This window comes from Dermacentor andersoni, chromosome 4, assembly GCF_023375885.2.
Source record: "Dermacentor andersoni chromosome 4, qqDerAnde1_hic_scaffold, whole genome shotgun sequence".
Classification (NCBI taxonomy): Eukaryota; Metazoa; Arthropoda; class Arachnida; order Ixodida; family Ixodidae; genus Dermacentor; species Dermacentor andersoni.
In genome coordinates this window covers 204,879,331-204,905,747 of record NC_092817.1, presented here as the reverse complement: position 1 = coordinate 204,905,747, position 26,417 = coordinate 204,879,331, and the positions used below count along the sequence as shown (strand labels likewise).

The 26,417-nt window shown below is 45.7% G+C and overlaps 1 protein-coding gene across 1 annotated transcript in view; it reads right to left on the bottom strand.

Annotated features, from left to right (window-relative positions):
- LOC126538381 (transient receptor potential cation channel subfamily M member-like 2) overlaps positions 1-26,417 on the bottom strand; it is a 385,593-nt gene that overhangs the window by 171,460 nt on the left and 187,716 nt on the right. Inside the window, exons 15-16 of the mRNA XM_072287697.1 lie at positions 26,042-26,093; positions 20,674-20,803 (exon numbers count right to left, since the gene is read on the bottom strand). Of these exons, the coding sequence (XP_072143798.1) occupies positions 20,674-20,803; positions 26,042-26,093 (182 nt within the window). The remainder of the gene's footprint in view (positions 1-20,673; positions 20,804-26,041; positions 26,094-26,417) is intronic.

The following is a 26,417-nucleotide window of genomic DNA, read 5'->3' as shown; positions in this document are numbered from 1 at the left end:
CTATTCCTAGAGCCTATGACATATTTCCCCAATGACTTGTCTCCAGCCTGCCTCTTGCCTACCCTGGCATTGAAGTCGCCCATGGTATAGTGTATCTTGTTTTGACTTTGCCCATCACTGATTCCAAGGCTTCATAGAAGCTTTCGACTTCCTGGTCATCATGATTGAATGAAGGGGCGTAGACCTGTACGACCTTCAATTTGTACCTCTTGTTAAGTTAAACAAGACCTGCCACCCTCTCGTTAATGCTAAAGAATTCCGTTATGTTACCAGCTGTATTCTTATTAATCGGGAATCCAATTCCTAGTTCTCGTCTCTCCGCTAAGCCCTGGTAGCACAGGACGTGCACGCTTTTTAGCACGGTATTCGGGTGACCGCCGCCATGGTCAGTTGCTTCGCAGCTGCTGGGGACCGAGGGCTGGAGTTTGTTGTTTTCATATAGGAGGTTGTGGCCAAGTACTGCACCAGGGCGGCCAATCCTGCTCTGGTGAGCGAGTGCGTTACCGGTTCTGGTCACCGGGAACACGTCGCACTCCAGGCCTGTTTATGCAATTTATCAACACGCGGATTTTTTTTTTTTTTGATCCGGTGGAAAATTTTGCGGCACCGGTATTCGATCCACGACCCTCTTGCACGCGAGGCCGATGCTCTACCTCTACGCCACCGCTGCATTGTAACGTTCCTCCACAGACAGACAGACAGTAAACTTTATTTGCGTTCTTCCGCAAATAAATAAGATGTTGAGGAATTACTTTAATGGAATATTTCACCACAAAGCGAGGCAGACGACGCCGTGGGCAGAGTATGTAGAGAACTTGTTTTCAAAAGCGTAGCTTTTACTGTGCCAACAGAATACGAATCCGTTAGCATACACTACGTTAAAGCGTTTAAAGGTGGAGCATGAGTCGTTAGCTTGGTATCCTCTACAAGCCCACCTGATTAACCATACTGTTACGGAAGGATTAAAGAAGAGAGGAAGAAGATCGTGTGGCGCTGCCTGCTGCGTGTTGTTGGTTAGCCATCTTCACTACTCTGACTCATCTTTTATATATATTGTAGATACAGTCTTTCTATACTCCCAATGTCCCACTAACATATTGGTGGGATGCGCGGGGTATCACGGCTGGAAACAGAGCTCCGCATTGGACGTCGTGTCACCGTCCGCACCATCAATGACTGTGAACACGCGGGATCAACGTCGTTGCCGCCTCCAACATCACCGTCGCCAGCTACGTCGCTGTCACCTTCAGTTGTGGTTGTGCAACCCAAGGATCCTGGAACTTTCTGCGGGACCGATGGCGCCAGCGTTGAAGATTGGGTGGCTATGGACGAACGCGTGAATTGAATCAACAGATGGGACCCTACGCTTATCCTAGCTAACCAGGTGTTCTACTTAAGAGGCATGGAAAAGGTGTGGTACGAAAACCACGAAGAGGAGCTAACCAGCTGGGACCAATGCAAAGAGAAATCGACAGAGCTCTCTGGCAAACCAGCCGGCCGTAATATTGCCTCAAAGCCCGGAACTGCCTTCCCCTGCCCAATCTCCACGGAGTCATATGTCTGCCACATCCAGGACGTGCAGCCACTTTGTCGTAAAGCTGATCACGACATGACACAACTTGAGGAGGTCGGGCACGTGCTTAGGGGCATTGCTGACGACGCCTTTAATCTGCTCATGTGCAAAAGCTGCTCTACTGTTGATGCTATCAATAAAGAGTGCCGACCATTCAAGCAGTCAAAAAGCCGACGCGTCTTGCAACCATTCGCCATACTTTCCAATAGTGCCACAACGAAGTGTTGTGAAGATCAGCCTGCACAACAGCATGCGTCGCCATCAGAGAACGTGGTGCGAATCGTTCGGGGTGAACTGGACGCGACGGCGCCCGCAGCTTTCTGTTTGCGTAGCGCTGATGCTACCCCTTTTTTTCAGTTTCCGTCGTACAAGACATCGTTCACAAGGAACTTGAAAACAATGGCCTACATTCTGTCTATGCTGTCGCCAACCCCAGAGCCAACGAACACCCTTCTACAATTTTCGCTCCAACCCGACGCTTCTCTCCGCGTTATCGCAACCGGACTGAGTGGAAAACTGCGGATCGCCAGCCGACATGTTTCACTTGTCGCCGCATTGGTCATGTCGACCGATACTATCGCAACTCATAGCCCTCAACACCTCGCGAGTCGACCAACCTGAGCCTTTTTTATGGAAATTTCCGCAATGTTCCTTCCACCGCCGAGTCTAACAGCGCCGACAACTCTGCTAAGAACACGTGGTACAGTCGCTCACCATCGCCGCGCAGACACCAGTCTGTTCACCGCAAACACGTCGCCCATCTTCCCTTTCGCCGCAATCGCGTCGCATTTCCTCCCCTGTGGCTTTTGACCGCACCTTTTCGTCAAACGAAGAAATGGAGCCCTCTGAGGTGGTGCTGCATTGCCTATTACAGAAAGAAATCTGTCTGTGCCCACAAAGAGAAGTGTAAGTGACGTTAAATTAGACGGAGTACCTGTCCAAGCACTCGTAAACACTGGAGCCCACGTTCGGTGAAGAGTGCTAGGCCACGTAGACGTTCAAAGAAGGTCTTCTCCCCAGCAGCTGCCCGAGTGCTTCGTGTGGCTGACGGCGGCGTGCTGGTGGTTCTTGGAATGTGTACTGCGCGTTTAACTATAGACGGCCGCCCTATTTCTCTTCTATATGCTGTGATCGACAACTACCCTCACGACGTTATCCTTGGATTGGAATATTTATCCAATCATTCCACTCTGATGGTGCAGCCGGCGTTGTTCAATTCGAACTGCCTGAAGTCGTCGATGCTCCGAGCACCACCCCACCATACTTGCGCTAGCTCCATCATGTACGTCTGTGACCTGAGGCAGTCACTTACGCCGCTTTGACTGCACAGCCACAGATTCCTGACGGTGCTCAACGTGCTTTTGAACCGAAACGCTGCTCTTCCGCATACGTTGGTGACGATTACTAATAACAACGTCGTTCTTCCGCTTCTGAATTTCAGCCTGTGCCCTCAAGTGCTTCCAGCCGGCACGTTCTTGGCCAGCGCTTCTAATACTTTCGAATTTGACATTGGAAGTCTGAATGACGAGAGTGGTTTCTTAGCACCAATTGCAGCTTACAGCCCTGGTTCACTAACGGATGAATTCGCGAAGATGATTGCACCTAACCTCACATCTGCACAGGCCCCGGACATACGTCTCCTCCTCGAATCGTACCGAGACATCTTTGATTTCGGCGATAGGCCGTTAGGCCCAACATCTGCTGTTCACCATCGTATAAACACTGGACACACGAATTCAATTCGTCGGCGTCCCTATCGTGTATCGCATGCTGAACGTCGAGTCATTCAATCAGAAGTGGACTTTGCACCATCAAGGGCTCATCGAGCCATCAGCCAGCCCTTGGGCTTCGCCTGTCGTCCTTGTGAAAAAGGAAGATGGTACCTGGCTTATTTTCGTCGATTATCGCCACTTAAACAAGATCACCCGGTCTACCCGCCACCACGCATCAATGCAACCTTGGACTGCTTGCACGGAGCTAAATACTTCACGTCCATCGATCTTCGATCCGGCTATTGGCAGATTTCAGCTAACAAAATGGAACGCAAGAAGACGGCCTGCATCACGCCAGATGGCTTATATCAGTTCCAAGACATGCCATTTGGCCTATACAATTTTCTTGCGACATTTGAACGCATGATGGACTCTCTTCTGCGTGGCTATAGACGGACCACCTGTCTCTGTTACATTGAAGACGTTATTGTTTTTTCGCCCCCGTTTGGCAGCCACCTTACCCGACTCGCTGCGATTGTTGCGGTCTTTCGAAAAGTCAGGCTTCAACTGAACTCAACGAAGTGTCAATTCAGGCGTCTTCAGATTACCGTGTGGGACACCTCGTTGACGCATCCGGTGTCCAACCAGATCCGGAAAGAGTTCGCGCCGTACGCAGTTTCCCTGTGCCACGTTCTGCTTCTGACGTGCGCTGCTTCGTCGGCCTGTGTTCTTACTTTCGCCGTTTCGTCAAAAACTTCGCTTACGTTGCTCGGCCTTCGACAGAACTTCTAAAGAAGAACACGCCTTTCTCATGGGGCCTCAAGCAGGCTCACGCGTTCGCCACTTTCATCCGGTTTCTGACCACTCCTCGAATACTTGCCCACTTTGATCCATCTGCACCAACCGAAGCCCACACTGACGCAAGGGGCCATGGCATCGGCGCTATTCTCGCCCAACAGCAGCATGGCGCCGAGTGCGTGATAGCTTACGAGAGCCGCTTGCTATCACCTACTGAGAGAAATTACTCCATCACCGAGCGGGACTGCTTGCCTTTAGTTTGGACTGTCGCCACGCTCCGGCCATATTTGTATGGGCGCAGGTTTTCAGTCGTTACAGACCACCACGCACTGTGCTGGCTGTCTTCCCTCCGGGACCCGACAGGATGGCTTGGTCGCTGGGCTTTGCGGCTCCAGGAATTTTCATTTATTGTCAACTATAAGTCTACACGTCTGCACAAGGACGCTGACTGCCTCTCTCGTCACCAATCGGATCCTCCCGATCCTGCTGCGCATGTTCCGGTGACCTGCGTGATGGTTTTGACAGACATGACCGACATGCGCGCTGGACAACAACGCGACCCATCCTTACAGTCCATCATCACGAGAGTGCAATCTGGTAGCACCGACGGCACGTGCCCCATGTTCGTGCTGCACAACGGCATCTTCTACCACCGCGATATCAACCCTGACGGCCTTCAGTTGCTTCTTGTGCTCCCTTGTCATCTGCAATCCGTCGTTCTCGAACAACTTCACGATGCACCGACGGCAGGCCATCTGGTAGTTTTGCTTACACATGACCGTGTACGATGCCAGTGCTTCTGGCCGCGTCTCTACCACTCCGTGCGTTGTTATGTCGCAACTTGCGAATCGTGCCAGCCCCGGAAGAAACCTGCCTTGCCATCTGCCGGACGACTCCATCCAACTGAAGTTCCCTATGAACCATTCTTTCGCGTAGGCCTTGACCTGCTTGGCCCTTTTCCGACGACGACTAGAGCGAATAAATAGATTGCCGTCGCTACTGATTACGCGACACGCTACGTGATAACAAAGGCGCTCAACACAAGTTGCGCAACAGACGCCGCCAAATTTCTCCTACACGACGTCATTCTCCCCCACTGTGCACCTGGACAGTTACTTACAGACCGTGGCCACTCGTTCTTGGTTCGAGTTGTTGATGACCTCTTCTGCTCTTGTGCCACGGAGCACAAGCTGTTCACCGCCTACCACCCACAAACGAATTGCCTTACGGAACGTCTCAACCGATTATTCACAGTGATGCTGTCGATGTACGTCTCCAACGATCACCGCGACTGGGACGCCATGCTGGCTTACGTGACGTTCACGTATACCTCGTCCCGATATGACACCGCAGGATATTCACTGTTTTATCTTTTTTATGGTCGTGAAACCACATTGCCGTTGACACCATCCTCCCTTCTGTGCCACGTGTTGCAACTGAGTACGCTCGTGAAGTCATCGATCGTGCTCACGTGACACGTCAAGTCGCCCCATCTCGTTTATTAGCCTCGCAGCGTATACAAAAAGAGCGCTATGAGGGGTGCCATCGCGATGTTAAGTTCGCGGCAGGTGCTTGGGTGCTCCTTTTGCCACCATGTCATCGGGTTGATCTTTCCCAGAAGCTTCTCTCCCGATACACATTGCCTTATGAAGTGCTACGTCAAGGTAACGGCGTAAATTACGAGATTTCGCCGCTACAGTTTGATGCATCAACAAGTCTGACGCCTGTTGACGTCGTGCACGTTTCGCGCCTGAAGCCATACTTCGCCTGCAATACTTGGCCTTCCATGCACCGAGACGGCGCTTAGCCACTCGGGGGTCCTGTTACGGAAGGATGAAAGAAGAGAGAGGAAAATCGCGACACACCGGTTGCTGCCTCTTGTTGTTGCTCAGGCATCCTGACTACCCTGTCTCATCTTGTATACATATATTAAATGCAGTCTTTCAATACTTCGAACATCCCCGTAACAATATAATTAACAAATTAAGTTGGTCATTGCATCGGCAAATACGATGTTCTTAAGTTTCAGAATGCATGTGTTGTCAATGTCGACAGGTATTAACGCTCTTAAGATTTTACATGCTTTCCACTTTCATCTCCATGAAGCATAAGCTTTTTGTACGAAATAAAGGTGTGTGTGCATTGGTTCATGTATAGCCCCTGTTCTTAGCGACATTTTATTGGCCAGCTATGTCCGCAATTTTAGAACTGAGCTCAGCCAGACGAGCACTGTAAAAATGATGCGACACGTTGATGACTTTTAAAATTTTTTTCCAGTACTAACACTACTGACGCGCAGCCTATTTCTGTTATAATATTTGAATTGTTCCGCATAGTTTTAGATTCCCTTGAGTTGACCACTCGGCATGCGTCACACAAGAAGCTTCGTTTCTTAGACTTGCAGGTATCGTTCTCAAGCGATAATATTGGGTTTATGCTCCTCGGTCTCATAAGAGCCTTCTTCCCTTTTCCTCCGCGCACTCAAAGATAGTCAAACACGGTATGGCTATATCTTGCATGAAAGCAGCCCTTATCAGCTCATGTAATCATCAAGTAGACGGAAGCTTCGAATTGCAAGTAGCCAGGCTGAAGCCCGCAGGTTTCTCGTTACCGCTTTTAACTAGCATCACTGAAAGCCTCCGGACAAGCCTTAAAAGGAAAACAATTAGCAGCCACTAAGTCTTACGATCGCTCACGGAAAATGGTTACGGTTATCCCATATATGCACCAGGTTGAGTATAATCTCAAAAAAGGTTGTCAGCAGGGCACGCGGAAGGTTGCTGTTCACTGCAATAAATAAAATAGGTAGCCTGGGCCATCAAGTAAATTGGGTGACCGAGAACAACAAAAAGTTGTAAAAGCAGCGCAGGCAGAGGTTTGTTGTTGACCGTTGTCACTGTGTGGTTCCGAAGATTCCTCTTAATGCAAGCGTTTTTATATCGGTCAAACGGTGCGGTGCATCATTGAGCGCGTGCGTGAACACTCAAAGATCAAAATCGAGCTAGAGATAATAAATTATACCTGCATTGCAATGAATGCGGCTGCAAGCCGTCTTTTAAAGATGTGGCCTATCTGTCAAAATACCGCAGTGACCACGCACGTGTTATTTAAGAAGCTTTCCACATTCATAATAGTGGCGAAGCGTGATTAAGCCTTCCGTCCATTTATATCCTTCCAAAGGAGATTGCGTTTCTGTCGCATTATTTGCAATTTTTGTGCTTTCAGATAGCGGTGGAGTATATATAGGCTGACTAAAAGAATAAATACCCTTGGTTGTTAGTCAGCGCTGTCGTCTCTGTCCCTCTCTTTGTCCTGTCGTTTAGCGCTGCTTACTGCTCCTAATCATGAACCAACCAGCCCAAATGCGTACTCTTCTTGAGAATTCTAGCTCCTTCAAAGCAAGTTACTCGGTTCATTACAAAACTTTCTCACGAACTTTACCTCTAAGTGCAATGAAATCGTGTTACCTTCCTCAGAGAATCAAACCCTTCTGAAGCTGGCATTATTTTTATATAGGCTTGGTCATTCTCACACAACATTCAAGGCTCCTTTACCCTATTTACACTTGCGTCATTAGCCATTGGTGCGTGAATTCCGCCTGCGAGTCTCATCCTCCCTGTCACTCTCAGTCACCACTTCGATAGTCCCGCTAAATTAGTGGAACTTCGGGCAGCTTTTGTTTACAACATAAAGCAAAGAGCCTTGGGTTAATTTCACCGACTCGTGAGCAGCATTCCAATCTCTAAAGTCGCCAGGCATGCATCAACAAGTCGTCATGGACATCAGGCGCCTTTTCATGCAGGCTTGCGACCTGAGGGGTCTTCTTAGGGGAACAAGCCCTAAGGAAGCTCGGTAAATATCTAACGTGGTCTTGCGTGTGTTTATGATTGTATGTGTTGTTCGCGTGTTTCTGTGATCAGTGTGTATATCATAATTATCACGCAGCGTCTGCAACAACATGACAGGCCATCGGTCAGGCAGTAATCTTGGTATATCAGTGAACTTTGTATCTCTCTCTCCTAACATTTGCTACCATCAGTACGAATTCAGCTCATGGAGTCAACCCACGGAAAGATGATGCTTCTAAGTGCAGCCAATTTACGCCCGAACGAACCAATTCTGTCAGTCACCACTCCTTAATTGTTGCACTGAATAACTGGAATGTAATCCATATAGGCCGTGTAATACCGATCGTGGCATATTTTCTTTTTCGGAAGCTATTGCTTTTTTTAAGGATATCAATTGTTCTGATGGAAAATTTCAACTTATTTTACATCGTTTTCCTCTTTCCCTTTTGTTCAACGTCCGTTAATTCATTTGCTGTCTGTTTTGTAACACTAGGACAAAACCTTTTTTGTTCTTGTGTTCATCCGTGAGTGCTCCCTAGTGGCGCTCCTGGTTGACATTTTGCTTGATATTCTGTTTCCACAATTTTTTTAAGGAAGCACTACTTTCTTAAAGGCTGCATAAAGTTAATGAGATTTCCGGGAGAGCCGTATTTTGGTCTACATCGTTATTTAGTGCCTTACAATGCACTTCGCGGAGCTTTGTTTTGCTGCAGCTAGGTTATTATACAGCTTACTGCTTGATTTTCGTTTGATCATTGCTTCTCTCTATACAATGCCCCCCTCCTCCTTCGATAGTGTGTTAATGATGCCTGAATAACCAAATTGTAGGCAGGTAGCTGAGGCATAATGTGGCATGATCTAGCTATAGAAGAACTAAATTTGCATCATTGACGATCTGGCGGCGAGGAGTCGAATGCGACAGAGGTGTATCCGTTTCTGTGTCTAAAGCAAGCATGACGTGCGGCGGGGCAAGTGAAAGTGTCTTAGCTCCGGAAGCTGAAACACTCGCTGCCTCGCATGCAGCCGGAGCGAACCCGAATTAAATGCCCCATGGTCATCGGAGACTTAGTACGGGCGCTATGCGTCCTCTTGGCGCTGGGTACCTCAATGCGGCGTGGCGTGTACGCTGGTCAGGCCGTCGCATATTTAACCGTAATCATCTTCATGTGACCTTGCGCTGCACGTTGTCGAGAACCAGTCGCCACTTTGCCCGACTACATTTCGAAGAACGGTGTGTTCTAACCAGGGGAAATGTTTCGCGAGCTCACGCGTTTCGCCGTGCGCTAATTCTCCTACGAGGTTCGCGCAAACGCTATGAGATAAGGGGCAACCCTTGAGACAGGTTCTTGCTCATTCGCCCTCTCCCCCGCTTTTTTTTCCTTCGCTGTCAGTGTTTTGGAAATGAGGTGGAAGAAATAAATGATGACGTGCATGTCAAATCCAAGTCGACCCACTTATGTCACTGGTGTTTCGTGTCTTGTCGCGAGCTGGTTCGGGAGGAGCGATCGAGGTGTTAAAATTGAGCTCCGGACCTCTTACGAGCGTTCATCACATAGAAGCGGTGTTCTGCATCCCAAGTTCTACCGACTTTATTGCGTCAGTGCCATTCTAAATTGCTGCCTGTATGTCTTACTTAGTAGTTTGAGGTGGACACTTCCTTTTTTAGGAATGTGTATTTAGTATTGGCCTCACACGACGTACACTTATCGGGCAATACAAAAAAAGTGAACTGTGATGGTAAAATCTGTTTTGCCGTTTTGTTAGAGCGCCAGCAGCGCAGGTAATTGGTTTAGAGAATGTTTACATGAAATTTAGAGGTGCCTCACATCACATGAGTATTGAGCGCTCATCCGTGTTGCCCGATGAACGTCACTGGTCGTGGCGAAGTAGCAACACCTCACGAGCTTGATTATCGCCATGGTCAGTTTAGGCTTTACTATGTTAAATTGGGCTAGAGCTTTGTTAGTTTTATATCCACACCGAGCCGTTACACCGTTCCGTACAGTCAGCCAACTTATGGTAGATGCTCCCATTACTTGCCGGCTGATCACTCGTGGACGTGGCCGTTGGTGCAGCCTGTGCAAACGATCTGACGCCAGATCGACGGTGAGGTGGACAGGTTTAAACCTCTTAAGGGCGAATTTCCCGCATCTGTCGGACTCAGCGACCAAAGTTGCCGTTAGGTGCCGATTCATAGTTACGTACAAGGTTATACGGGCAGGATAATCTCATCGGGGGCAGAAGAACCAGTGCCATCTAGCATCGGTTTGTGAAAATAAACCAACCAAGGCAGCACTACGGACGCAACGCTTAGTGAAATAATACTTCTTTCAAAATTTTTGCGCTCCAAAGTAAGGGCGTGAGCATTTCCAGTGGTGGGCCTTACACAAGCGAATATGGGGTACACCGTAGGCAAAGTGTCGTTTTCTAAATTTATATGGCGTCTCATCTCCGATGCTCAGAAACAAGGAAGGCGGAGGCAGCAAATATGACAAGTGTGTGCCGCAAGCAAATAAGCCAGCGTGAGAGGCAACAGAAAAAGGGGTGCATGCTTCAGACCACCTCTAATCTTAAGTATGAGTATATGCGTTACGTTCAAGAATGATTAAAGAGAAGCTCACCATCAGCTTTATAGAGTACAGAAGCGGGCCAACTTGAGGTGATATAGGCAAGTAGATAAGCGTCTGGCGGTAGTAAAAGTAGAGAAGTGCCACACAAACGAGCACTTTTCCCGTGTACGGATCCTTGAATGGGCCTGCTCCGAAGAGTCGAGAAGTCATGTACGAGACTCCGAAAAATGTTATCATGAAGACTTCAAGAAACTTTGAAAGCAGAGGAACATTCGCGTTCGTCTGAAAAAAGAAAAGGGCTCATTTAAAAAAAAGAACGATGGTTATCCTTCATGCGGACCAGTGAATGCTAGGCCAAACATTCCATTCTTCGTGTAAAATTGGCAACTTACGAGATACAAACGACAGGTGCGGTCCAGAATCTCCATGCCGATAAGAAATATCCACACCACGCACAAAGTATCGAGCGTCCTATTTCCGCAGGAAGGCCAGAGGGCAGCTACATTCATTGTGCCCAAAAAGATAATGTAGAATATCTGCAAAAACGTATTCAGAAATGTAGTAAGAAATTCGAAACAATCTGTAAGGCACAAACTGACCTGAGCGATACAGAATCACACTCATAGAAACAATTATAAACATTTTTAAAACGAAACAAGAGCTTTAGTGATTTTTGTTTAACGTAATTACGGGGACACTCAGACTACTTAAATTTCCTTCTGTAACAATATTCAAGATCGGCCCACATTTTTACACTTCAAATGCCCGCAGCAATGGTGCGCAGTCCCTACGCACCTCACTATCGCATCAGAATATGGCGTGAGGGAAGTAGAAGGATCTTCACACTACTTATGTTTGCTTCTTTCACAATCATCAAAACCGGCCCACATCTTTAAACTGCAACAACCACGGGAATGGGGCGGAGTCGCTGTGCACGCCACTCTATTCCATCGCATTACCCATCGCAGTAGGTAAGTACGGGGACTTTCAGACTGCTTAAATTAGCTTATTTCACAATCTTCGAGATCGGCCCAGATTTTTAGACTTCGCACACCCACGGGAATGAAATGGAGCCTACGTACGTTACGCACGTACGTAAGTAGGAGGAGCTTCAGACCATTTAAGTTTTCTCATCTCAAAATATTAGAGATCGGCCCATATTTTAGATTGTAGATACCGACGGGAATTACCACTCATTTGCATTACCCGTGGCGTAAAGGAACTAGCATGACCATCAGATTATTTCAGGATGTTGGGGATTGGCCCACAATAACAAACGGCACATACTCACAAGTGTACTTTTTATGAGGTGACCGCGTTTCACCATGTAAAATATCTTATCGCTCCGCGCAGAACACGCATGAGTGTACCGGAAGTTTCTCGAACGTAATCGAAGGTACTATCCGCTGTGTAACCTTCTGTAATCTGATTGCTTGTATGCGCCACGCGCATGGTGTAGAAATTTCTCGAAGAGACGGGTACACCAGCGATTACTCTGGAACCTTCGATGACTTGCCACGCAAATCAGAGTTCGACGTTTGCCGACACTATTCGCCGTTATCGCTGTGCTTTGAGTGTAACTTGCTTTCGTGGGCACCAGTTTGCCCAATAAAAGTTAGTTTCGTCATTCTCAGCCTTGCTGCTGCATTTTTCACTGACACTATTACGTCACAATACCTCCGGAAATGTAATGGAGTAGCGGCGCGCGTAAGTCTATCGCAGGAGCCCTCGCGTAAGGGAAGTAGGACGGGCTTGGACTATATAAATTTTCTCCTTACACAGCGCAATGAGCATTTTTCATGAAAAGAAAATTTTTTTAAAGGCAGGTGCCACTCCAGAGTCGGTTTACGCGCGCTTTCGTGCACATAGTTCAGAACCACATTATAGGGAATCGGTAACACTCATCACGCAAATATAGACGCACTGGGAATTCAATCCGGGTACATCACGTGGCAACGAAACACATTAACCACTACACCACTTCTACGCTGACGCAACGGTCACTAAGAATCAGAATCAGAATCAGAATCAATAATTTATTATTAGAAGTGCAGAATGCAGCTTGCTGTGCACAAGACGAGTACAGAGAAGAGGCTTAGACAAAGGACTCGCATAGCTATTTTTACACACATTTGTGCTTCCGAGGCTATCTATTTAAATCGATTCATTAATGACCGCGATCGTGCGTGGTATACGTGTGTAGCTGTTGCCGATGCTCTTGGGGCTGGTGATAGTAAAGATGTACTTAAATGAGTAGCATTATGCGATCACAGCTTTCATCAGCTGTCAAGTGGGGCGGAAAGGCTAAAAAGGGTAAGATTGCGGAGAGAGGTTCTGCCGGCATGCCTAAGTTCGTTGAACCGACCAATATTTCTATCCAATTCCTCTGGCTGCAACAAGGATGCCCTGTACGTGAAACTGACAGGTATAGCTTTTGTGAGTACGAGAAAAATACTTTCAGGACGCAGCTTTTATGCCTCCGTTGCACTTATTGACACAGTGTTTGTTTTGAAGCAGCTAGGCGCGTCACTATCTGCGTTCGTGGGCCTACCGCAACTGTTTTGCCAATATTAGAAGCTTCACTGCTTTGCACACACTAGTTTGTTTTCACCTCTTCACTTGCACGGCGCAGTTGACGTAGCGACCAGCTACTGTGGACCTACCTGCAGTGTCATCGAGGTTAAAAGAAGGGAAGGAAGTAAGGAATGTAGCGTAGTTAAAGAAGTAATATTGCAGGACTTAGCATACCAAGACCGCTGTGAATTACGAGGGATGCAGTAATGGAGAGCTTCCAAATAAATGCGACCACCTGGGGTTATTTACCGCGCGCCGAAAGGGTGACAAAAAAGTTTTGGAATTTTAGTCGAAATGTGACAGGCGGGGCCGCAGCGCTAAATCCACCGGGTTACCGTGGCGACTGTCGTCAAAAATTTAGTGCCCTTCTACTCTGTGAAGAAGGACAGCCAGCAAACCTGTATTGCGATGCCTATGTTGACAAGTATATTGATGCATATTTATTGCTATAGGATTGCTACATTGAATACATAAAGACGCATGCACGTAATTACGTGATTTTTATCGTACAGTTGGCTCATTTGTTACCACAGTGACCTTAGCCTTGTGAGAGCTGTGGTACGTCGCAACCGGCTGTATTTCTATGCTAGACAAGTCCTTGCCAAAGCGTAAATCTATACACGAGCGGCGTTGCGTGGTCGGCACATCGACTTCCTTGTAGCACTCAATTCCAAACCATTCCATCAGGAAGAATATAATCCACTTGGCATCGGGGCGCACTAGGTCGACGTTAAAGTCGGCGATTGGTGGGTTCACTATTCCGTTTTATTATGCTTTTCTACCCTCCAATGGTAGCGAAGGAGCGCCCCCATCCTACATATTCTATATGGCCATTGAGGTCGTGCGTCATAACATGGTCGACAATACGATAACAATCGGGGTGAGCGCCGCAACTTTTTTTTTCGCGCATGGGCGTGAGGTTCACCCGGAGGAGTTTTCGGCGTAAAGGCGACACACTTATGGACGGATGGAGGAACCGGCTAGCCGCAAATGGCTTCGCTGTAAGCTAACAATTCAGCTTTTCGAAAATGCCTAAACAGGCGCGATTTATCCCGCGTATCGTACCCGACGGCGTCTCTAGGCCTAGCCTTGCAATTAGGTGGCTTGGACGTAAAATGAACCTGGAAAAACCCCGATTTGCCCATTCTGTCTTTTGTTACATTTGTACGACCAGTACCACCGCAATGAACATGTTGTGCTATCTGCAATGCAAGATGTTCTCCGTACAGAAGACGAGTCGTACTGAAGCACAAACTACTTTTAGTTATGTGAATATTAAAAGAAGCATGCTGACTGTGTTAACGTGGACGCGCTGTATTAGGCGGGCACGACGCTATTGCGCTGTGTTTCAGGCAAAGTAAGCTGTACCAGGAAGTGGTTGCAAGCAGGCGAGATGGATTGCACGCTTGTGTAATTAATTATATAGCAGGAGAGATTGAATTCGGGTTTAGATATCATGTATATTAGTTGAGTGCCTCTGCCTTCATTCTATTTATATCAACTGTGCCTATATACAGTAATTAAAAGCGTATCTTTTTCTCATCCACCTGAACCATGCTCTAGCGCAATGTCCACTTCATCTATATATGCAATCTGAAAGCATGTTGTACATTCATGCAGGCTTAGACACATTACCCATTTTTCAAAAGAGAATTATATATTCACAATGCACCAATGTGCAGAGCAGTGTTTCACTGTGAGAACTTAAAATACCAAGCTCTGCCAGTAAAAACTAAACACCAAGCTGCAACAGGACATACAAAAGCAGGTAGGCAATGTTCGCGCCTACAACATTTAAAATGTCAAACATGCCTAACGCAAGAACTTGCATGAACTTCATGCTATGTAACCAATGAAAGCTGGCCGTCTCAGTTCGTCGCTTTCTTTTATGATGAGTTTTCTCTATGACCAAAATTATGTAAAATAGCAGATATGTAGAATATCATGAACAAAACACATATAGGCTCCAAACTTACAGTAAGGTCGCATTTTCCATAGATAGGTTATCTAATGAGGAAATTAGACAGCGAATGCTCGCAGCTACTCAACATATAGCTATCCCGGACAAGCATGGAAAATGAAAGAAAAAAGGCGCGGCAAGGAAATGTTGGTATTTGAATTGAAGAACTCTTCTGGGAGCCAGGCAACATTAAAAATCTCTTGTCCTGCGGTGTAGTCCGTATACAAATCGCAGTGCTTGGCCGAACGCAGAGCGATGCAAGACAAGTTTGTTGTGTATGCACTGCCAACAAGTGAAAGCAAGCCTTTTCAAGTATGCATCTTATTTTGCCATAATTTCTTCGTCGTCACAAACACATCAGTTATGCTTCATATATGTTCAGAATAATTTTAGTGATGTCTCCTCGACATCTAGGCAGTCGCTATACCTGGAAGGAAAAATAAATTCCACTCAGTGTTGGACAACTCCAGGAACTGTTTCACCTTGCCCCTATTGGGGTTACGTTTTCTTCAATAGTTTTTCAAGGCTAATAAAGTAGTGATCATGCACGAAACAGGTCTCAATGTTATTCTAAACGTCTGAGATTGCAAGATAACGATTTGAAGTCTTTTATGTGACTGCCCTAATTGTGGTGTGGCTAGAAAACAAAATTACACTGCACCTAATGGCACCGTCTTGGATCAGAGAACCATTTCGTTGCCCAGACTGTGTACAGCACCCCTGCGTTGTCCTGCTACTTGACATGCGGGCTGTTGCTGCTGTGCGCTGCATCCCATTGATGGGCGCGCATTATTTTCCTCTTTATTTTAAATCTCGGCTCTCCCCTGTTTCATTTCAGTCGCTGTAGACGCTTTCCCGAGCACAGAATATATCGCTTGTATTTACACTGGCTAACCTGCCTGTCGTCCTAGCCTAATTCCACCTTCCACTAGGAGCACGTGTCAGCAATACAAAAGTGATCTGATGTGAAAGGCGCGAAGAAAACGACAAACAATCTAGTCAAGCTGCTATAGTCAATCTATTCAGACGCTGCATTTTTAACATGTGCCTGCTCAACGTTTTCAAGATGTCCAATGCGCATCGAACTGTGGAAAGTTTCCTTAAGCAGATTTAACGACTAGAACAGGCAGGCTACCCACAAATTGGGCTAGTTCCCGTAGCATAAAAAATAACGAGGAAGCCGCGAACCTGCCAACTGGACCAGGTGCCATGTCCCGAGAAACAAGGGTAGTCACCATGCCTTCCATACACCACATTTCGCATAATTTGAAGAACACTGCCAAGCGAGCTATCGTCACAGCATTGCTTTCTGCCGCATGCAAGCTTTTAAGGCTCTGCAGTATGACCACCCTTCTTTTTTAGCAAGGCAGTGGCCCGTGTCCGAGATCACGAAGGAAAGTATCAGTAATTGAGGCCAAAGGATCATTGAGGCAGGATATATGTGCGTGAATGTTTCATTAATCTCGTTATCGCAAAAAGAACTGCATTACCTGGACGCGAACATGCACATATGAACTGTGATAGCGCTCATCGTATAAAATGGCGGCGTTTCTTCCAGAGTAAACATTGTTGTAACTAAGGCGCCCTGTATGTGTGCTGCTCTCTTTGTGCGTCGGCGTGTTTGTGTCTTTCACATCAGATCATGCTCAAGCAACATGCCCAGCTATCCATCCTAACATTATAAAACTAGGTTTAGATGAACTACAAGAGAAAGCGGTACACTCTATATCACAGACTTCCCAAGTGCATAATTAATGACAGATTGTGGAGGAGATGCGAATGTGTCCCACCTATGAAGTTACAGCACTGTATTTGAAATTCGACGTACATTATTAGCACCAAAGTCCATCCCTACTTAATCTGAATGCCATGAGCGCATATGCAGTATTAACAAACTATTCAAGCCTTGAAAATAGACGAACACACGTAATGCTCTGAGCAAGAAACTGAAGCTAGCAAAATGTGCTTAGTTGCGTTCTCCACGTTCTGCACAAACACATTTCACATGCGCGAACCCTCTTCGAAGTCAACTCAATGTGCTTGGGCTTATGGTTTATTTCACAGTCATAACTCTTCCCATTTTCAGGCAATAATGGGCCCACAATGTTAGCTGGCACTCAGGGGCACTCATTTATGTCCCTTAGACTTACTGGCATTCAGCTGCACTTGTGTTCATTTACACTCTCCTAAACTAACTCAGTGGCTTCCCACTTTTGTCAAATCAGCCTAAATGAATGACAGGGCTCTAGAATAGCTGTCTACCTGTAGTTATATTACAGCGCGTGCAAGTGCTTCAATGTCATTCTCATGCGAACTATATTGTAAGCACTTGTCTCTTTCTGTGTCCCACCCCACTTTCGTGCTGGCAAAACATCATCATTAGTGTCGACCTCTGCCTGCTTTAACCCTGTGCAGAAAACAAATTGCAGTATGCAATAAAATTTGGAACTGGTAGCTTGACGTAAGATATCCCTCTGTTGAAATTTTGCCAGTGGCGAAGAAGTTCCCCCCTTCCACAAGTAATGAATGTACTGCTCCTCTCCAAAATATATTGTGGCCAATTCTGCTCCTTGCGCAAACCGACACTTCAGTGCTGCTGATTATTTTCGCATCAAGCAAACTTGGAGCTAAATTGGGCTTTGAATTCTAGGGAACTAGACGAAATAAAGAGGATTGCCAGAGACCCACGCATATCCACACATTACACATAATAAAGCCCGTAACACGCCAGAAAAGTGTTCAAAATGAAACCGTCATTCGACAAACGAAATGCAATGAGTTCGCTTCTAAAAGTCCATCAAGGGAATTAAAAAACGGCAGATTCCATGGGTAAAACGCTACACGCGATTACTAGCGGCTCAATAAAATGCAAGCCCTCTTGAAAATACGCGCATGAAATTTCAACGAAAGGACATCTGGGGCGCTATAACGTAAAGCTATTCCAAGCATTTCTATTCCAATTCTGCAATTAGCCCTCCGCGATTGGCTAAAAACTTTTTGGACCACCCCAACTTCACCTGTCTGTCACGCGGCGTCACGAAAACCGCGACAGCTCCCCATCTGATAAGACGTGTACACAATGATTATGCATGATTTGACCGAACAAAAGAAAACTAGTTATTTCTGATTCGACGCCTTTTCGCCGTTAACCCTCGGCTATCGGTGAAAAGTTTTCGGCGTGCACCCACCCAACCTGCCTCTCACGCGACGTCACAAAACAGCAAAAACTCACCACGTCAAAGTGACCTGTACGCGTTAAAGATGCATTATTATGCCGAACAAAACTGAATTTCCTTCTGAATAGCCGAAGGCTGCCCCGTACCGAAAGGAATAAAAGATGGCTGCCGCCAATCGCTCAGGCACTGGCTGCTCGCCACTGCCGGAAATCATGACTTTATTTGCTTATAATAAAACTTTTTGCATGTCTGTGTAACGTTCTCGAGTACTTTTGGCACTTTAACGACCTCGTTCTGCCAACTCTTCTTTGTTGAGGATCCGTTTTAACGTCATTCTTAAGCTTCCGTTGCATGCCGCCGCAATTTTCGACCATCCACCACCAGCTATGTAAGGGAAACCGGACCAATCGCATACGCCAGCACTACCCTCTTTATCCGGTGCAGTGGCTCGGCCCTATCGAATTCCTCTCCACTTCAGCATGCTCCTCGCGTCTTGTCAGCCAATTAGATAAGACAAGCTGTTCAGTGTAGACAATGTTATTCGCTTTTCAAGCAAACAAAAGTGACCACCTATGAAGGAGGAGAGCGTTCGATTGGTCTGTTCGGACAACACTGCGGGTGACCGCCCGATGCTTGCGTCGGTGGTTACGCAAGTTTGACGTCAGTAGAATGGAATAAAAACATATTGGAATAGTTTTACGTTATAGGGCCCCAGGCTACGCAAGCAAAAATACCGCCAGCAATAATGCAATTGGAGGCAACCGAAACGGAACGACGCGTGCAGTTATAGCTGGTTCACACGCCCAAACTTCAATGCGCCGTTCTGTAAGTTCATATCTTTAAATCACCGAGATTTGCTATCTGCTGCCTCAGTTTAATGCAATAGCAGATATGAAGCATTTAGCAAGCTTAACGTATGCGAAGAACAAATCGACCTACCAAATCGACCCTGATTCACGGCTCTACAGCGCGCACTCCTGAGCGCGACTATCCAACGCATTTGGAGGGCCGCCGCCGCTGATCGTCCTCGTATGGCCGCCGCACTCGAACGAGTCGTCTAAGTTACACAGAATTCTTGCAATTTCTAGTAACATCGGTGGAATGGGTTGTCATTGAGATCACCGAGAGGGTTCAGCGGTGCTGCCAGATGATTTTACAACGTGTACACAGTCGCATAACGACGCTGGTGCAAAGAAACGAGGATAATTGCCACTGGAACCAATCTCCCCTTCCACCGGCTCACGCAATGTTTTTCCTCTTTCTCGGCCGGCGCAGTCTTCCCTCCTCCTCCGTCATCAAAGCTACGCACGGAGGCGACGACTTCTTTATTAGTCTATTCGTTCTCTCTTTTTGCCTTTCGCCTTTGTTTCTCCCTCACAGCATCTCCTTCATCGCTAATTGTAACTTTTGCTTTGTAATGCTTTCTCGGCGCTTCAGCGAGCTTTTTGGACGCCAAATTTGCAAGTCTGCAGATGAACGATGCGTTTGCTCAAAGGCCGCACACAGCAGAGTGCAGCCGGTCGATGTGTTTTGTCACGCATGCTCTCGTTTGAAAGTACGCTTATGTGCGGTAGTCTTAGCTGAACCAAGAACATACTGCTTATACGGATGACGTTATTAAGGACTTGACTAAGAGTGTATGAAAATACTAGTTTATATTTACCATAGTATTCATATGGTGTACTCTGACTGCACGGGCCTGCGACAAATAGTAAGCGCTCGTGATTCATTGGTTCCCTGTCTAGTCGCGAATGGCGCATTTTGGAAGAAATTGAGCCTTCATGAAAGATATACCCACCCAAACACAGTACCTTGACCTTCTTATCATATGTCCTGGTGGCTTAGCGACAGTAGCATTGCGCAGCTAAGCACGAAGGTGCGAAATGAAATCCGGGCCGTGGAGTCCCCAGCTCGATGACGGCTAAATGCCTTAGGCTTAGGGTAAACAACCCTGAGTGGTTAAAATTAATACTGGGCCCGAACTACGGCGCGCCTCATTACGATTCCGTTATGTTAAGATAGAAAACTCATTTAATATTTATTTTGGCCTCTTTCCTGATGACTGGCTCTTTCACAATATCAACGTGCAACCACATCCCTTCGATGGCTGCTATCGTCGTGACTTTGACGCAACCAGTCAAAAATCGCTTACGTAAACCATGCCCTGACTATCGGACGTAATATCGTGTGCCTGATGTCCTTTGATGTTTTAATCGGAAGCTTTTTGACGTGGCTCTGCTATTCACGAAATGCGCTCTTGATATAGCCATACCAGGTGGGTGCGAAGAGTTTCTTTTTTTTTTTTTTCGAGAAATCAATGCCCTTAAAGGCTGCAAAATTTGAAGTAATCTTTGTCATCGCGTCCCTAAACACTATAGACTGTCTATGTCGCACTACTGCTGCTTCGACTAAAATTTCTAAATTGTTGGATTTGTTACAAAAGAAGAGTCCCTGGTTTTTACCTGATGAACCCAAAACTTGGTGATCGGAGCGCTCCACATGAGGTACACCATCTTGTAAAGCCCTGGGTTCATTCGGATAAAGGTGCCTTCCTGCGCCGCTGTGGCTCCCGAGTCGTACCGGTCGCCCTTCCTGCCGAGGGCCACACATAGTAAGCAACTTTGGACACAGTGTCAACCGTTAGAACGCCACATCACCTGCTTGGTGATTTGTGCAACAATTGCGACTGCAGTGAACAGAACGGCACTTTCTGATTTTGTTTTATCTTTCCTTTCTTTTGGAGGGAGGACGAAGAGCTAATCAAAGCCTGCTGTTATAAGAATAGCGTGATAATTACCCATAAACGAAATGTGTTGGGATACTAACCCACATTTGTAATTGCGTATTTTATCGCAGAATAGGAACCCTGGCAAATAAGAGAGAAAAACGAAGACCGATGTCTCTGAACGGAAAATTCAAACGACGATTCTGTAATTAACGCTCAACTTCCTATAACACACAAGTGCCGAGGTGCTACGCTTAGGTGCACCCTAGGAATCTCAATATACGCTGCAACCAAACAAACACTCCACAACTTTTCTCTGTTTTTGTGCCACGACACGTAGTTCCTGAGAGATGTGCATAGTGAATTACGTTCGCCGCCACCGTGACCCAACATTATTGAGTGAAAGTAATTGGTCGGCGTAAAAATACACATTATTTACGAGTTAGACAACGGCACGAACGCCACTTTACTCCGGGGCTGTCACCGAGTGCACAAAGCAAACATACCGTGTCCTCTGCTAAGACATCACACAGTAAAAGCAGTGTAAGAAGACTGGAGTTTTCTGAATCATAGCCTAAGTACCTGGCTCGTACCCGCCGCATTTCCTGAAAAATTATTAGCACAAATATTGGCCAGAGGCTTATAGGAGGAAAAGCCACAGAAATGACCTGCACCTAAGATGCAAAGCGTATGCATGACGAGTGCTGGAACTGCAGATAGTTTTGAATTTATCCCTGCGATTCTGATACTCTATGTTTGTGTCGAGTTGACACTGTATTTGAGTGGGTGTCGGGAAAACACTTCGCTCGAAATTGAGCAAAACAAGAACCACGTGAAAGCAGGTGCCAACGTTTCGACAAATGGACTTGTCTTCTTCAAATGGTGCTGAATGGTGTGTGCTCAGAAGACAAGTCCACTTGTGGAAACGCTGGCTCCTGCTTTCATATTGTTCTCGTTTTGCACATCGTTTTGATTATTGTTTTCGTTAGAAATTGTAGCTCAAAAAGCAAAGCTCCGAGCAAATCTCACAATATTTTTACCTTGTAATATATATACCGCTTTATACTCAGGAAATGTGTGGTCTTATTTATAATGCTTCTACAAGGCTACACATGTACTGGCTAAATGGTGTGTGCTTAGAATTCATTCAATGGAGATGAGAGCCATAAAATTATACCTGTCGAGTCATATGAAAAAAAAAATGTGTTAGCGGAAAACGTACCAGAATGCGCTCGGGCACGGTAGACGCCGAGAGGACATATTTGTAGCATTTCAATAGATCAGAATATGCCTTTATGGATATCACTTCTAGATATTAGGAGAGTTCACGACAACATAGACAGGGAATTGCTATGGGACGATCTAAAGGATGAAGGCATCGAAGACGATTTCGTTGAGCTGCTGATGGAGAAATATAAGGACAACACCGTACGAGTTGTACAGGAAAGCCATAAAAGCAAATAGCTATTGCAAATTCACCGAGGCATGATGCAAGTGTTTCCTATCTCCATTGTTAACCATTTACAATATACATAAAAAGATTAGTAGAACAACAGTGAATTAGGTCTTCATTTACATCCATCAAGGACAAAAGGCGCCAGAGAAGGTCCCTGGGCTAACGTGTGGAGGCGAAATATCTAGCTGCGAATGCGATATTTACAGATATTTCCGAATATGTGTGGCAATGAAACGACATGTCTTCGCCTCTATTTTAGATAAGAAAAATAGACCATTGCGGTCTCTATTGAAGATACGCCTAATGATGTGTTATCAGTTTAATTGCAGGTCATGACCACAGCCAAAGAATGTAAAAACTAGGGTGAATACGTGATAGAAACACACCTACTTAAATGTGCACTAAGATGATCTCAGGGTGAAGGAGAAGCGGAACGTAACAACTATTAAACATGCAGCATAGTAAACGACATGCATCTCACTTGACGCTTCTAAAATTCTGAACATGGTACTAACTAATCATCCCGAAAGTTTATCATTCCCTACATATTTCCGCAAAACCAGGGATCATAAATTCTTGCATGCCACCTTCAGCTTTGTACCGGAACAATACCAAACTTGCCACAACACTAATCGCTTATATGACAGAAGTAATTACGCAGCCATCAATAATCAACTGCAGGCTTTTTTTTCCAAATGTTACAACAGGCTTTGGCGACCGGTCTGTTAAGTTTACTGGCTAACTTTCAAAACTAAATTGGCACAACTAGTAACCGAATTTATTCCCGCCTAACATTTCGCGCCAACGATAACAAGCCATGACCCTCCTCGACTTTAAAAGCTCTTGAAAACGACTAAAACACCTATTCCACGCAGCAAAATTCAACCCAAGCGTATACGCATGGAGCAGGAATTATGCGGCTGAGGATACGTATCTGCAATCCGTTCGCAGCGCGAAACGCACATTTTTTGTAACAGACCTGTCGGCGATATTAACCAACCCTTCGCGAAAATTTTAGCAAATACCAAGCGCTCAACAAACACGCAATATCACTCTTACCAATGCACTTGGACAAGAGGTTAGTGACGTTGAATGCGTGAACATATTTAACACCGCATTCTCATCCGTTTTCCCTAAGAAATTTCAGATACCGCTGCATGTCGTAACTGCTAATTTGATATCACCAATACCATCAAACACATTTTGACACATGAAATCGCCTGTAGTATCGCAAATACTGAGCTTTCATCCCCGTCGGGTACGGACGAAACAACTTCCAAGCTCTTAAAATATAGTCCGCATGTCTCCACGGCGTACTTAAACTTCGCGTAATCACTTCCCACAGGTAACATACCCAGCGACCAGCAAGTCGGAAAGGTCATTCCACTGTTCAAATCAGGTAAGAAAAGATCACCTCTTAATTACCGTCCCATTTCCTTCACTAGTGTGCCATGCGAAATCATGGAACATGTCATTTATTCTCACAGGATGAATTTTCTTGACACGAACCATTTTTTTAAAGCTTCTCAGCACGCGTTTCGTAGTCTTGCCCTGGGAAACGCAATTTACCATTGTCATTCATTATGTGCATTATCTGACTCTCACTTCAAACTGACAAAATCTTTCTGGACTTTGCTAAGCCTTTTTACAACATACCTCACAAACATCTACTACTAAAACTTTCCCAGTTATATTTGCACGCTATAGTATTACAATGTATTAAAGAATTTTTAGCACACCGCTCTCAATGCGTCTATGTTAGTAGCCACTCTTCTAATCGCCTCCCAATAACATGAGGCATCTCTTAAGGACCTGTGCATGTACCCCCCTTTATATATATATATATATATATATATATATATATATATATATATATAAACGACTTACCCGTACATGTTTCTTGTAACAACAGCATGTTCGCCGATGAGTGCGTTGTGAACCGCACAGTTACTAACACATCTGACCAGCTAGGTCTCCAAAACGACTTAAACTGTGTACAAGACTGGTGCATCTAGTGGCTCATGGAACTTACCGGTGCAAAATGCAAACATGTGTGATTTAATCGCAGACACAACCTCCTTTCTTTCTCTTACTTACTCGCTTGTGTCACAGTAGAATTAACCAATTCTTACTGGGCGTAACCTTCTGCGAACACCTAACCTTGAATACGCATGCCACAAGCATCCTATGATTAGCTAACAAAAGCCTTGGTCTTTAAAACGGCACTTCTGCTACGCACCAACAAATGTAAAAATTCTCGAACATACGTCCCTGGTACGAACAAAACTAGAATGTGCATCTCCCATCCATAGCCCTAGCCATATCTATCTGATCAATATAGAATCTAGCCACTAGATTAATTCATTCGTGCTATTCATACAATACCAGTATATCATCTTTAAAAGCAAAATCCGGTGTAACCAATTTGCTTGTCGTCGTGTCGAACAGCCAGTATGTGTTTGTTCCATTAGTTCTTTTTTTTTCAGCTCAATTCGTCATCCGCCCTACATCAGACCTCTGGCAGGCATCTCACTCCGCATTGGTCATCCCCTGCAAGTGGCTGCCCGTCCACTTACTCATGCTACAGAGTTTGCTGCATCATTCTTTCCTCGTTTAGCCATACAGTGGAATGACCTGCACGACGTCACCGCAACCACTTGTCCATCTATACTTTCTGAATGTGTAAGCGCCATCTTTAACCAATATTTTGTTGTATATGGGAATACTTATACCTGTACCCACCCCTTATGTAATATTCCCATATTGGGGGTGCTTAAGGTGATAAGCTGAAGTTAAGTGAAGCACTTCTGGGGTACCATAATTATGAGGTCGTCCGAAAAAGCAGGAAAGGAGTAACGCAATGAAGGAAGAAGCCAACAAAAATTGGCAGATAATTACTGGGTAATTGAAAGCGTAATTTGACAACCATGATTCCTAAAGGAGAGAATAAGAGGAAGGGAGAAAATATAGTGGGCGCAAATAAATAGAACAGGAATCATTCATGCATATGCATACATACATATAGCTTCATGTACTTTCATTTTACTTGCATTGTATCTCGGGTTACTGTAAATGAGTTTCCTTTGCATAGAATATGTGGAGTAGTCTTTGTCTAATAAAGTCCATGTGATAGTAGAGGCATAACTTTACGGAAATGTCAGATGTAGATATTTTTGTGGCTGTATTTCTTTTGTGTTTGTGAGTGCGCTTTTCCACTGCTGTTGTGATCAGCTGCTGGGCTATGCACCCCGGCAGAGGGCGCAGGGTGGCTCTCAAGCTGCAAGAACGCAGCTTTTTGCCTTGCGTCCTCTCTCCTTTGTTGCTGATGTAACCTTGAAAGAGTTAATAAAATATATTGTATTGTATGTTAAGACACCCGTGTTACGCATGCGGCCAATTGTGATGTTGATGGCATTGAGGGTTACGAAATATCGGCATTGAAGGTGGCATCTCTGCAGCCAGGCGAACATTTGACGTCATTTTAAACCGTGCGATGGTAGACAGCGTGTAGCGGTGCGAGCGGGTAAAGGAAACGGTAAGCGTAACTCCACTCCCTTTGGGAACGTAGACAAAGACACTAATAGAGGCTTTCTCGAAACACCTTCTGCTGCTAACAAAGCCAAGTGTTAATTCGTTTTAGCACACTTACACGTTCTCTGTAGCGCTTTTGGAGAAGCCGTAGTCTCTTTCGCATTCTTCCTCTGAAAGAAAACAAGAAAAAGAGCACTTGAAGCCTTAAAAGTAACGCTAACACTGGCCTGAAATGCACCTGCTTGGCACTATTAATTCGCTTCCCAATTACTCTATCTTTAGAATATCAGCCAGGGCTTGTTGGGTTTCTATCGTTGTGTTCACAGGAGAACGAAAAGACGACACCACAAGCGCTGTTCTTGTACCTCGGGCCCTTTTGAATGTGTCGACAGCGCTTGTGGTGTCGTCTTCTCGTGTCCCGTCTACGTTTTGCGTTGTGAACACCACGATTCTATCTTGCCATTCATACCAATACGCCATTCATTGAAAGCAGC